Below are 12,327 nucleotides of genomic sequence, written 5' to 3' on the forward strand. Positions count from 1 at the left end.
ATTTCGAATGTTTTTTTGGCTACTTCGACCATCGAATGGGCTAGTTTGACCTTCGACTTCGACTTCTAATCGAACGATTTGAACTAAAAATGGTTCGACTGTTCGACCATTCGATAGTCAAAGTACTGTCTCTTTAAGAAAAAACTTCGACCCCCCTAGTTCGCCACCTAAAAGCTACGGAAGTCAATGTTAGCCTATGGGGAAGGTCCCTATAGGCTTTGCTAGCTTTTTTTGGTCGAAGAAAAATCGTTCAATTGATGGATTAAAATTGAACGAACGAATATCGCTAAATCCTTCGACTTCGATATTTGAAGTCGAAGGGTTTTACTTCGACAGTCGAATATCGAGGGTTAATTAACCCTCGATATTCGACCTTGAGTAAATTTGCCCCTTAGATCCAATATATCTTATGGGGGGGCTTCCTTTCCTAGAAGATGTATTAGAGCTCACTCTATTAAAATCACCAGACATCATGTCTCTCTACATGCAGGATTTGTGCAAAAGGCAGTTATTTTGTTACATTTTGTTTGTACTGGAATCAGTTATTTGAGTGAGCTCTAATACATCTGCTAGGAAAGGAGCCTCCCTATAAGATATATTGGATCTAACTGTCAATGAATATCTGACACCCAACTGCTGAATGAAGAGAGAATGAAGAGAAACAGATGCTGAGCGAGGAATAGTGAATATAAACTTGATTATTTGAGAAACAATGCAGAATTTGTAATTGATTGTATTTAGAAAGTTTCAGTATGATGAAGCTTATATTAAATTATATTAGTTCCCCTTTAAATTTGGAAGTAGGCTTAGGGTCATGGACAGATTTTCATTAGCCGCACCGTATTGAGCAACGTAGCACCCAAAGTACCCAAGTTGCACTTATTGCCTAATTGTTGGGTTTCCTCTGTTTTGATCCATTTCTAGGTCACCTGAAACTCAGCCTCGCAATGTTCCACTCCAGCTGGGATCGATCAACTGAGAAGCCAACATAAGCCTTAATGTCTCTTTTCTACCTGCATTTTATGTGCTAAACCCTTAACATATCGTTTAGTTAATGCACAGTGACAATCAATGGAAGTAAAGTGTATTAGGTTAGCGGATTATACTAACTATAGTATGGGACGTTTATACAAGTGGGATGTGCACCGCACTGCATTCTGGCCGAATACCGAATCCGAATCCGAATTTGCATATGCAAATTAGGGGTGGGAAGGAGAAAACATTTTTACTTCCTTGTTTTGTGACAAAAAGTCACGTGATTTCCATCCCGCCCCTAATTTGCATATGCAAATTAGGATTTGGATTCGAATCCAAATCCAGCTGAAAAAGGCCGAATCCTGGATTCGGTGCATCCCTATTGGTAATACAGGTATGGGATCCGTTAAACAGAAACCCTGTATCCCGAAAGCTCTGAAATATGGAAAGGTCGTCTCCCGTAGACTCAAGTTTATTCAAATAATCCAAATTTTTAAAAAAATATTTCCTTTTTCTGTGTAATAATAAAACAGTAACTTGTACAGGTATGGGACCTATTATCCAGAATGCTCAGGACCTGGGTCTTTCCGGATAACGGGTCTTTCCATAATTTGGATCTTTACACCTTAAGTCTACTAGAAAATCATATAAACATTAAATTAACCGAAAAAGGCTGGTTTTGCTTCCAATAAGGATGAATTATATCTTAGTTGGGATCAAGTAAAATATATTGTTTTATTACTATAGAGAAAAAGGAAATCATTATTAAAATTTTGGATTATTTGATTACAATGGAGTCTATGGGAGACGGCCTTTCCGTAATTCGGAACTTTCTGGATAACGGGTTTCTGGATAACGGATCCCATACCTGTACTTGATCCCAACTAAAATATAATTAATCCTTATTGGAAGCAAAACCAGCCTATTGGGTTTATTTAATGTTTACATGATTTTCTAGTAGACTTAAGGTATGAAGATCTAAATTATGGAAAGATCCGTTATCTGTAAAACCGAGCATTCTGGATAACGGGTCCCATACCTGTATTTAAAAAGATTTGAGACATGGGCCAGGTGGGCACGTTTATCGCAATGGGACATGACTTTCTGGATCGCTGGCTGCCTGGTGAAGGTGCATAAAGTATATTGGTGCACTCTTATAATATAACATTGTAGTGTCCAAGGGGATAAAGTATAAAATATAAAAAAATAAAAATACCACCTCAGACCAGGCGAAGTGCAATAGAGTAGATAGGACTTTTTTCTAAGTCCCAAAATACGCTGGTGACTTTTCAGTTTTTCAGGGTGATAGGCTGCAAATGATTGTACATTTTTTTTAGGGTAACCGGCTTCCCCCCTATATTTCCTAACATTGCAAACAAACTATACTGTGGGCTTATGTGTAGGGCAATATAACAACTTTATTTTATTTTATTAAGGTTCCCTGGGCTTGTGTAATGTAATGTATTTGCTGCAACATATACGTCCACTCAACTTTAACTTCCAGCCGTATGCAAATTAGCCAACGCTAACGCAACTTCGATCTGCTTGCCGAATTAACACTAACGAAACTTTGCCGTCGTTCGGCGCCCTGAATGCAACTTTGCATTTTAGCGAATTAGCGTTGTCCTGTCTAATTTTCGCCTGGCGAAGTGTGGCGAAGTGAGCGAAGCCGTCGCTAGCAAATTTTCTGAGGTTAGTGAATTTGCCCCCTTGAGTCTACGGAAAAAAACATTACCTGACTTACCTGAAACCCCGGGCCGGTGCTCCTATCAGCAGAAAACTGCACCAGCCGGGGATATACCTGCGAGCACCACGGAGCGATCCTCTTCCTGCTTCTTCTTTATTCAAATTTCCCGGGGTAGACGTATGCGCAGTTGAATGAAATAGGCAACTTTTTAGTTAAAGTTTGGCTATTCACTCTAATGTGTATGTGCAGCAGTGAGAAGAAAGAAGAAACAAGAAGAGGATCGCTCCGTGGTGCTCACTGGTATAACCCCGGGCAGTTTTCTGCTGATAGGAGCACCAGGGGTTTCAGGTAAATCAATACAATCACTTGGGGGTGACTAAAGGTGGCCATAGACGCTAAGATCCTATCGTACGATTCAAGAATTAGTACGATTTTCGGACCGTGTGTGGAGAGTCCCGACATTTTTCGTCCGGCGGAGATTGGTCGTTTGGACAGGTTTTATTTTGTCCCGACCATCCCGCTGGAGCCCATTGCGCTCTCATCGTAATCCGATTGTTCGGCCATAGGGCCGAACGTTCAGATTACCCCCGATATAGCCATGCCGTTAGTGGCATATCGGGGAAAGATCGGCTTGTTTGGCGATGTCGCCGAACGAACGGATCTTTGCGTCTATGGCCACCTTAAAGGGATCCTGTCATTGGAAAGCATGTTTTTTTCAAAACACATCAGTTAATAGTGCTACTCCAGCAGAATTCTGCACTGAAATCCATTTCTCAAAAGAACAAACAGATTTTTTTATATTCAATTTTGAAATCTGACATGGGGCTAGACATTTTGTCAGTTTCCCAGCTGCCCTCAGTCATGTGACTTGTGCTCTGATAAACTTCAGTCACTCTTTACTGCTGTACTGCAAGTTGGAGTGATATCACCCCTTCCCCCCCCCAGCAGCCAAACAAAAGAACAGTGGGAAGGTAACCAGATAGCAGCTCCCTAACACAAGATAACAGCTGCCTGGTAGATCGAAGAACAACACTCAATAGTAAAATCCATGTTCCACTGCGACACATTCAGTTACATTGAGAAGGAAAAACAGCAGCCTGCCAGAAAGCAGTTCTCTCCTAAAGTGCAGGCACAAGTCACATGACCAGGGGCAGCTGGGAAATTGACAATATGTCTAGCCCCATGTCAGATTTCAAAATTGAATATAAAAAAATCTGTTTGCTCTTTTGAGAAAAGGATTTCAGTGCAGAATTCTGCTGGAGTAGCACTATTAAGTGGTGCATTTTGAAAAAAACATGTTTTCCGATGACAGAATCCCTTTAACATTTGGCACCCCCAAGTGGAAGAAGACTTTCCTTCTCCTTTAATTCCCCTGTAATTAAGTAAGTTCATTTAACTAGAGATATTGGGTTCTGTGTAACCATCCCCCTCCCCTCAGTCTTTTGTAATGACATATTTGTAAAGTTTTGGCAATCAGATGTCCATTATGTACAGGGTTTATCTGTTTACTGGTAATCCAATGATCTACCTTGTAAGAAGCAGAAACAAGGAGTGGCGTTAGTTTCTCTGTTTAGCTTAAGAATTAACACAAACTATAGATTTTTAATTGAACTCGTGTTGAACAAGGGGAGCTACTGCCCCTTTGCTGCACTTTCCATCATTTTTACTCTATTAGAGTGAAAGCTCTTTGCCCCAGGGACTAAGGTTCTATACCACGTATACCCCTTTATTATTAGCACTTATTTAGCAATGGAATTCTTGGGTTATCATGGAATCCAGAAACTTCATTGCAGTTGGATTTACAGCAATTGAGTCACTTCCAGTGCCCCAATGTATATGGCATCTAGAAAGGGAATTGGGGTGCGATTCACTTGGCATAAGTCTGTAGCTCCGATTGTGGAGACTCTGGCATTACCATCATGTCTATTGCAGAGGTAACTCCAGGGTTTCCCAGCATCAGTGGGTGCAGGGAGATGTTTGGATGCAATTTCCTGCTCCAGTGTTTATTAAGGGGGCTATTTATTAAGGTTCAAGTTGTGTTTTCCATGAAAATTCGAGTTTTTTCCCACGGAAAACTCGATTAATTTGAGTTTTCGGGTTTTGCAACTCGAATTCGCAGAATCTAGTTTTTTCCATTCGAGTTGTGTTTTCCAGATTTGGACTTTTCCATCCTCAGGGTTTAATAAAGTCCGAAAGAATTAGTGATTTTTTAAAAGTCAGATTTAAGAAAAAAAATTTTTTTCGTGATTTTTCATTTAGAGTTTTGTTAATAACTTTCCTATGAGTTGATTTTTTTTGGTCAAAACTCACATTTTCGGGTTAAAAAAAAAACTTGAATTTTTCAAGATTTATTATACCCATACCCTGGAAATAGCTTGAATCTGAAAATACGCCATCTAAAACCTTTCGAGGTCATGTAGAAGTCAGTGGCAGATGCCCCTTGAATCATTTGAAGATGTTAATAGTTTTCTGAGGGTTTTGCCCAAAAACTTGAATGATTTGAGCGATTCAATTTTTTTTTCCCACGGAAAACTAGAATAATTCGAGTTTTTCGTGAAAAACAGAACTCAAACCTTGTGTGCTGTTCTGACCCTCAAAATCTGATCAAAATCTCCTGTGGAGTTTTACCATAAATTTGGCGATAATTGTGGAGATAATCTTTAAACCTTCAGGGATAATTTAGCACCAATGTGACAACAGGCAACAATTTATTTCTGACAATAATGGGCAGATTTATCAAAGGCAGAATTTCGAATTTATGTGAATTTTTTTTTTACTCTAATAAATTCAATTATGCTCACAACTTGAATGGGAGGTTATTTAAGAAAAAATTTGAATGTCTAATATTTGATTGAATAGTTCCAACTTGAAAATTCAGATCAAATTCAAATCGAGTTTTCATTCCGAAATAAAATCGAATGTCAGGAAGGCAATTAACATATTCAAATGGTTCAATGGACTCCTGCCACTGACTTGTAAATGAACTTGGTTTTAGGTGGCGAATATTCAAATTAGAACTGTTTACATAGTTGATAAATCTGACATTTAGGGGGTAATTTATCAAGGTCGGAATTTATCTCAGTATTTCTAAGTTAGAAATCCGAGCAACTCTGATTGCCCTAATGGACCTTACTTATAAAGAAAAAAGCCAGAAAAAAATAGGGTCGGGCAAAGTTCGGAGCTTTCCCTGAGAACTCCGAATTGTTTGGAGTTTTGCACATTAGCGTTTTTTTCTGAGTTTTCAGAGTTTTTGGCGCAGAAACCACAAACTCATCCGATATCAGTACGGACATTAGCGCAAACACTGGACCCTTCCCTATTGACTTATACAGGACCTCGAGAGCTTTTAGATGCCGGGGTTTTGGATTTGGGTTTTTTTTAGACCATCGGACTTTAATAAATCTCAAAAAATTCATATTTTTTTCCTCCGAAAACTAAGAATTATTGGAGGATCGGATATTTGGAGCGTGATAAATAACCCCCTTAAATTTACATTCCAATTTGGGGATTAAAATTCAATTGTGTGAATTTTGACACCAAAGAAAATTTGAATTCAAATTAAATTTTTAATAAATCTGCCCCTAATTGTGATTAAACTGCAGGCAGACCACCAGTCTCCTTGTATTTTTGATTCAAAGGTCAGCCATGGATGACCGACTGCACCCGTCTCTCATTATCCTACTGACGAATTTCCTGCAGTTCGGAACTGGAAACCTGTTGTTGAGTTCTGGAACCACTGTTTGGAAATGAGAATTCTCAGATTTATTGATAGGTTTTTTTATCTTATACAAATAATCACTGGAATATTAGTATTATTATTATAGGAAAATGGTTATGAAATTACTTACAGATTGAGAAGGTGTATTTGATGCATCTGGTGCTAAAACTGAGCCATTTATTTAAATACAATGAGGGTGTGATGGGCGAATTTGTCGCATTTCGCTTTGCCGGCGACAATTGACACACATTAAAGTCAATGGGCATATGTTTAATTGTCACCGGTGTTGGAACTGTCGCCGGCATCAAAAAAAAATTTCGTGGCAAATTTGCGAATTTATTTGCTGTTGGCGAAATGCATAAATTCCCCGCAAATTCGCGGCTGGCGAATAAATTCAACCATCACTAGGAGATGGCTGTACTTGTGCCAGATGCTTCCAATCAGGTCACTCCTACTTCTATCAGATTAATGTTGGGGCCACAATGGAACTGTCACTGTAGAAGTTTCTTTCGGCACTTGATAAATGGTACTTGCAGTATTTATATATATATTATTCTTATATTCCATGTGCTTGTAGATCAAGTGGCTAAAATAATTGAAATTGTTTAAAATAATATATATTTCTTTTTTTTATGGAAGGAATGGGATCTTCTTTTGCAATATTTCTGTAATTAAAATAAATTGATAAAATAAAAAAAAAACTTTGTGTGATGGATATCTCTTGGTTTCTGTTAGTAAATATATTCATTTCAAATGAATGAGATACCTTTATGCTGCTGTATTATTTATAAGGTTGGATTTCAGTGGCTTTAGAGGTTTTCGAAATCACGACTAAACTCACAAACTGACGAAGTCATGACATTTATTAAAAAATACGTATCAAAAAAGTATAAGACTCTATTCAAATGGTTACAATTTGAAAAAAAACTTGAATTGATTAAGTTTTTGGCAGAAAAAAACTTGAATCGAGTTTTCGGGCAAACCCCTCCGAAAAAACTTGAACGTCATTAAGGCTTTTAACATCTTCAAATAGTTAAAGGACTCCTACAAGATCTTGACAGGTTTAAAAAAAAAAAATTTTAACCCAAAAATTCGAGTTTTGACTGAAAAATACTCTCGAAAACTCAAATTGTTTGGGCAAAAATCAACTTGACCTTTAATATATAACCCCCTTAAAGTAGCAATTTAGATCAGTTACAGAGTCAGCGACCCCTCCTTCTAGAACTGCTTCACAAAGACCTAAGAAGGTGAAAAATGAAACTTAGGGAGGCACATTTATCAATTTCAAATTCATGTGAGTGTAAGGAATGCCCGCTCCGACACATCAGGCAAGATGGTGGCACCCAGACGCGTCACTATGTGACGTTTTGACGCATCAAAACGTGTGCAGGGTAATAAAATTTAAAAAAAAACTTTGTGTGATGGATATCTCTTGGTTTTTGTTAGTAAATATATTCATTATAAATGAATGAGATACCTTAATGCTGCTGTATTATTTATCAAAGGTCGAATTTCAGTGGTTTTAGAGGTTTTCTGTTGCACGACTAAACTCACAAACTGACGAATGTTATTAAAAAATATGTATCCCAAAAGTAGAAGAAAATTAAGCTGAACGATGCACTAAAAGAATTGCTCTAAATGATTTAAAGTAGTCCAATAGGATCCGTGCAGCTCCCATTGAAGTTTTCATGTTTTTTTACACTTAGGGGCCCATTTACTTAGTTCGAGTGAAGGAATAGAATAAAAAAAATATCGAATTTCAAATGTTTTTTTTGGCTACTTTGACCATTGAATTGGCTATTTCGACCTTCGACTACGACTTCGAATCGAACTAAAAATCGTTCGACTATTCGATAGTCGAAGTACTGTCTCTTTAAAAAAAAAACCTAAACCTACTGAAGTCAATGTTAGCCTATGGGGAAGGTCCCCATAGGCTTTGGAACAATTTTTAGGGCGAAGAAAAATCGTTCGATCGAACGATTAAATCCTTCGAATCGTTCGATTCGAAGGGTTTAATCGTTCGATCGAACGATTTTTCCTTCGATCGAACTATTTGCGGTAAATACTTCGACTTCGATATTCGAAGTCGAAGGATTTCAATTTGGCAGTCGAATATCGAGGGTTAATTAACCCTAATTAACGATATTCGACCATAAGTAAATTTGCCCCCTAGGGTGTAATTTATCTAAGGTTGAATTTTAGAGTTTTTTTATACTTTGAATTAACTCACAATTCAAATGGTTCCAATTTAAAAAAAACTTGAATCCGAAAACTCAAATTGATTGAGTTTTTGACAGGAAAAAACTTGAATCGATCAAATTGATCGAGTTTTCGGGCAAAACCCTCTGAAAAAACTTGAATGTCATTAAGGCTTTTAACATCTTCAAATGGTTAAAGGAACCACTGCCATTGACTCCTACAAGATCTTGACAGGTTTTAGATGAAGTATTTTCAGATTAGAGTTATTTCCATTCAATTTTTGTTTTAAATACAAAAACGGAAAATTATTTTTCAACCCAAAAATTCGTTTATCTCAGTTGTAACCAAGGTGTGTATCTCAGGTAACTAAGGTGAGTATCTCAGGTGTAACCAAAGTGTGTATGATCTCAGATAACCATGGTGTGTATCTCAGGTTACCATGGTGTGTATCTCAGTTGTAACCAAGGTGTGTATCTCAGGTAACCAAGGTGTGTATCTCAGATAACCAAGGTGTATCTCAGGTAACCAAGGTGAGTATCTCAGGTGTAACCAAAGTGTGTATAATCTCAGATAACCATGGTGTGTATCTCAGGTTACCATGGTGTTTATCTCAGTTGTAACCAAGGTGTGTATCTCAGGTAACCAAGGTGTGTATCTCAGGTAACCAAGGTGAGTATCTCAGGTGTAACCAAGGTGTGTATCTCAGATAACCATGGTGTGTATCTCAAGTAACCAATGTGTGTATCTCAGGTGTAACCAAAGTGTGTATGATCTCAGGTAACCATGGTGCGTATCTCAGGTGTAACCAAGGTGGATCTCAGGTAACCAAGGTGTGAGTGTATCTCAGGTAACCATGGTGAGTATCTCAGGTGTAACCAAGGTGTGAGTGTATCTCAGGTGTAACCATGGTGTGTATCTCAGATGTAACCAAGGTGTGTGTGTATCTCAGGTGTAACCATGGTGTGTATCTCAGGTGTAACCAAGGTGTGTGTGTATCTCAGATGTAACCAAGGTGTGTGTGTATCTCAGGTGTAACCAAGGTGTGTGTGTAACTCAGGTGTAACCAAGGTGTGTGTATCTCAGGTGTAACCATGGTGAGTATCTCAGGTGTAACCAAGGGGTGTGTGTATCTCAGGTAACTAGCAGGAAATTCAGCGCCTGTGTGTGTCCCCGGCACTAGTAGCAGCAGAGCAGATAAATGACGGAATATTGGGAGCAGAGTCGCAGCTATTGGGACATTGCCTCAGGAAAGTTGTTTATTTTGGTTTCCCGATAGAGAAGCGCAGAGAAAACAATGAATGAACCGACACAACAAAGTATTTTTTGTTCTACTTGTTCCTGACAAACGTCAGAGCAGAGAAATTATAAATTGGAAGCGGACACGGCAGCCTGGCAGGACCAGCACCAACTGGTTACCAGCAGCTTTTGCCTGACTAAAACCTCCACACGCCGTCACTTCCGCCAAAAAGCGTCTACGTGATGCGTCAGCGCGCTTACGGCTGTTGTGTCGTGACGTCACACTCTCGCGACGCGAGATTTCTGACGTCTGGATTAGCTGTCCGGCAGGATCCAAGGAGCTGGACATCAACGGAGCTGCGGGACGTTTGAACAGCGATCCGGGAAGAAAATCCGGACTGTCCCGCGGAAAGCTGGACTATTGGGCGGTAAAGAGAGTCAGGGAAGGACAGGGAGGGGAATGATAGGGGCAGTGAGGAGAGACAGCTGGGCACAAACTGATGGGGAGACATGGCAGCACAGGTAGGGGGAAGGGAAGGACAGGTAGGGGAGACATGGGGTTGGACGGGGAGAAAGGCCGGACAAGTGATGATAGAGACTAATACAGCCGGGATAGATGGGCAGTAACAGATCAGGATCAGATTGTCACTTTAATTCAAGTTTAAGGAAATGACAACCCAACAAATACATTTTCCTTTATAGAAGAAAACATTATTCTTAGCGACTCTTCAATACACATTCATTACACATTGTCTTTGGTCTTTAAGTTATTTCTATTTGTATCGCTATTGAAATCCGTGTGTGTCCCTTTATATTCTCTGCACTGGTGGTTCTGACTGTTGATACAATGTAAGACCAGGCGACTGACTAACAGACCCGTCTGTGCCGGGCAATTAAGACTTATACTCGGTAGCAATTGTTTTTACAAATAACTTTAAAAACAGTGAAACTTTATTATTTGGGTTGACTTGTGAAGTCTTCGAATGTTTGGGTTTATGAACTTACACGGGGGCTTCTGTGATTTGTTCCAAGGTCCGTGACGTCGGGAGGAGCCAGGATGAGTGAGACGCCTCCGAGCCGCCCTGGAATCGCATTCGAAATTGGTGCACGTTTAGAAGCGCAAGACTATTTACTGAAATGGTATGGACGTGTCATTGCTTCCTTGTTTTGTCTTTAGTAGGAACAGAATATGTCGGCACTCACCTTTGGATTTACGTGCTTAAAGGAGAACTAAAGCCTAACTAAAGAAGTAGATAGAAATGTTGTACATTATGTTTTGTGCTTCTGTACCAGCCCAAGGCAACCACAGCCCTTTAGCAGTAAAGATCTGTGTCTCCAAAGATGCCCCAGTAGCTCCCCATCTTCTTTTCTGCTGATTCACTGCACATGCTCTGTGCTGCTGTCACTTACTGAGCTTAGGGAGCCACTCACAATATACAGTACACATAGAATAGTAATGTCACAATATAAGGCTGATTAGTAATTAATACACATAATTACTACATGGCAGCACAGAAACCAGTGCAATTAGCATCAGAATTTAATAATCAGCAAACCTGTAGCATCAGCTTATATTACAGCCAGGGAAGCTCATTTTCTGCTGGATAATTAGTGACGAGCCCTAAGCTTAGCTTCTCAACAGCCAATCAGAGCCCACTGAGCATGTGAGTGTCACAGACACTTTCCAAGATGGTGACCCCCTGTGACAAGTTTGAAGTCCTGGATCATTGCTGCTATTGACAAGCTGACACTTTAGCCTTGTGCAATAAGTTCAGTATATAAAGTATAGGATTTTTAGCCCTATTCATTTCTTAGGGTTTAGTTCTCCTTTAAGCACATAATGCCATGTGAAGTATTTGGTCCCGTTCAGTAGTAGGCTGTGCCCTGTACCAACGTAATGGTCTTTATACATCACCAATACACCAATTTCTACATGTGGTGGGGTGTTTAATTTATCTCAGAGCAGCATTAACAGATGTCTCTCCTATTAAATCTTTGGAATTCAATTTGTACCAAAACTAGGAATGTAAAATAAAGGACCAGCAAGACAAAAAATGCAAAGTGTTTTTTTTTGTATGAGTTTAAAGGGGAACTATTGTGAAAACAAAAAATGTGATATAAGCTTCAGTATACTGAAATCAGAAGATTTCTAAATATAATCACCAGTTCTGAAATAATCAAGTTTATCTTCACTATTCCTCTCTCAGCATCTGTTTCTCTTCATTCTCTCTTCATGCAGCAGTTGGGTGTCAGATATTCATTGACAGTTAGATCCAATATATCTTATAGGGAGGCTCCTTTTGCCTTGAAGATGTATTAGAGCTCACTCTATTAAACTCACCAGACCTCATGTCTCTCTACATGCAGGATTTGTGCAAAAGGCAGTTACTTTGCTAGATTTTGTTTGTACTGGAATCCGTTATTTGAGTGAGCTCTAATACATCTGGTATAACTTTTGAAAAATAATCCCAAAGCATGCTTATAGATAAAAAGTATATGTCTGGTAGGAAAG

General features: G+C 39.1%; 2 protein-coding genes across 6 annotated transcripts in view; both read left to right on the forward strand.

Moving 5' to 3' along the window:
* tmem71.L (transmembrane protein 71 L homeolog) overlaps positions 1 to 1,225 on the forward strand; it is a 28,029-nt gene extending 26,804 nt beyond the window's left edge. For all 3 annotated transcript variants that reach the window (XM_041566650.1, XM_018268267.2, XM_041566649.1), the window contains exon 10: positions 925 to 1,225. In XM_041566650.1, coding sequence (XP_041422584.1) covers positions 925 to 933 — 9 coding nt within the window. In that variant the 3' untranslated portion in view covers positions 934 to 1,225. The remainder of the gene's footprint in view (positions 1 to 924) is intronic.
* Positions 1,226 to 9,987: 8,762 nt separating this feature from the next.
* The window catches only part of phf20l1.L (PHD finger protein 20 like 1 L homeolog), a 45,119-nt gene continuing 42,779 nt past the window's right edge, over positions 9,988 to 12,327 (forward strand). For 2 of the 3 annotated variants that reach the window (XM_018268268.2, XM_018268270.2), the window contains exons 1-2: positions 9,988 to 10,243; positions 10,848 to 10,955. In XM_018268268.2, coding sequence (XP_018123757.1) covers positions 10,873 to 10,955 — 83 coding nt within the window. In that variant the 5' untranslated portion in view covers positions 9,988 to 10,243; positions 10,848 to 10,872. The remainder of the gene's footprint in view (positions 10,244 to 10,847; positions 10,956 to 12,327) is intronic. The other variant, XM_018268269.2, reaches the window with a different exon arrangement.

Source organism: Xenopus laevis, chromosome 6L, assembly GCF_017654675.1.
Source record: "Xenopus laevis strain J_2021 chromosome 6L, Xenopus_laevis_v10.1, whole genome shotgun sequence".
Lineage (NCBI taxonomy): Eukaryota > Metazoa > Chordata > Amphibia > Anura > Pipidae > Xenopus > Xenopus laevis.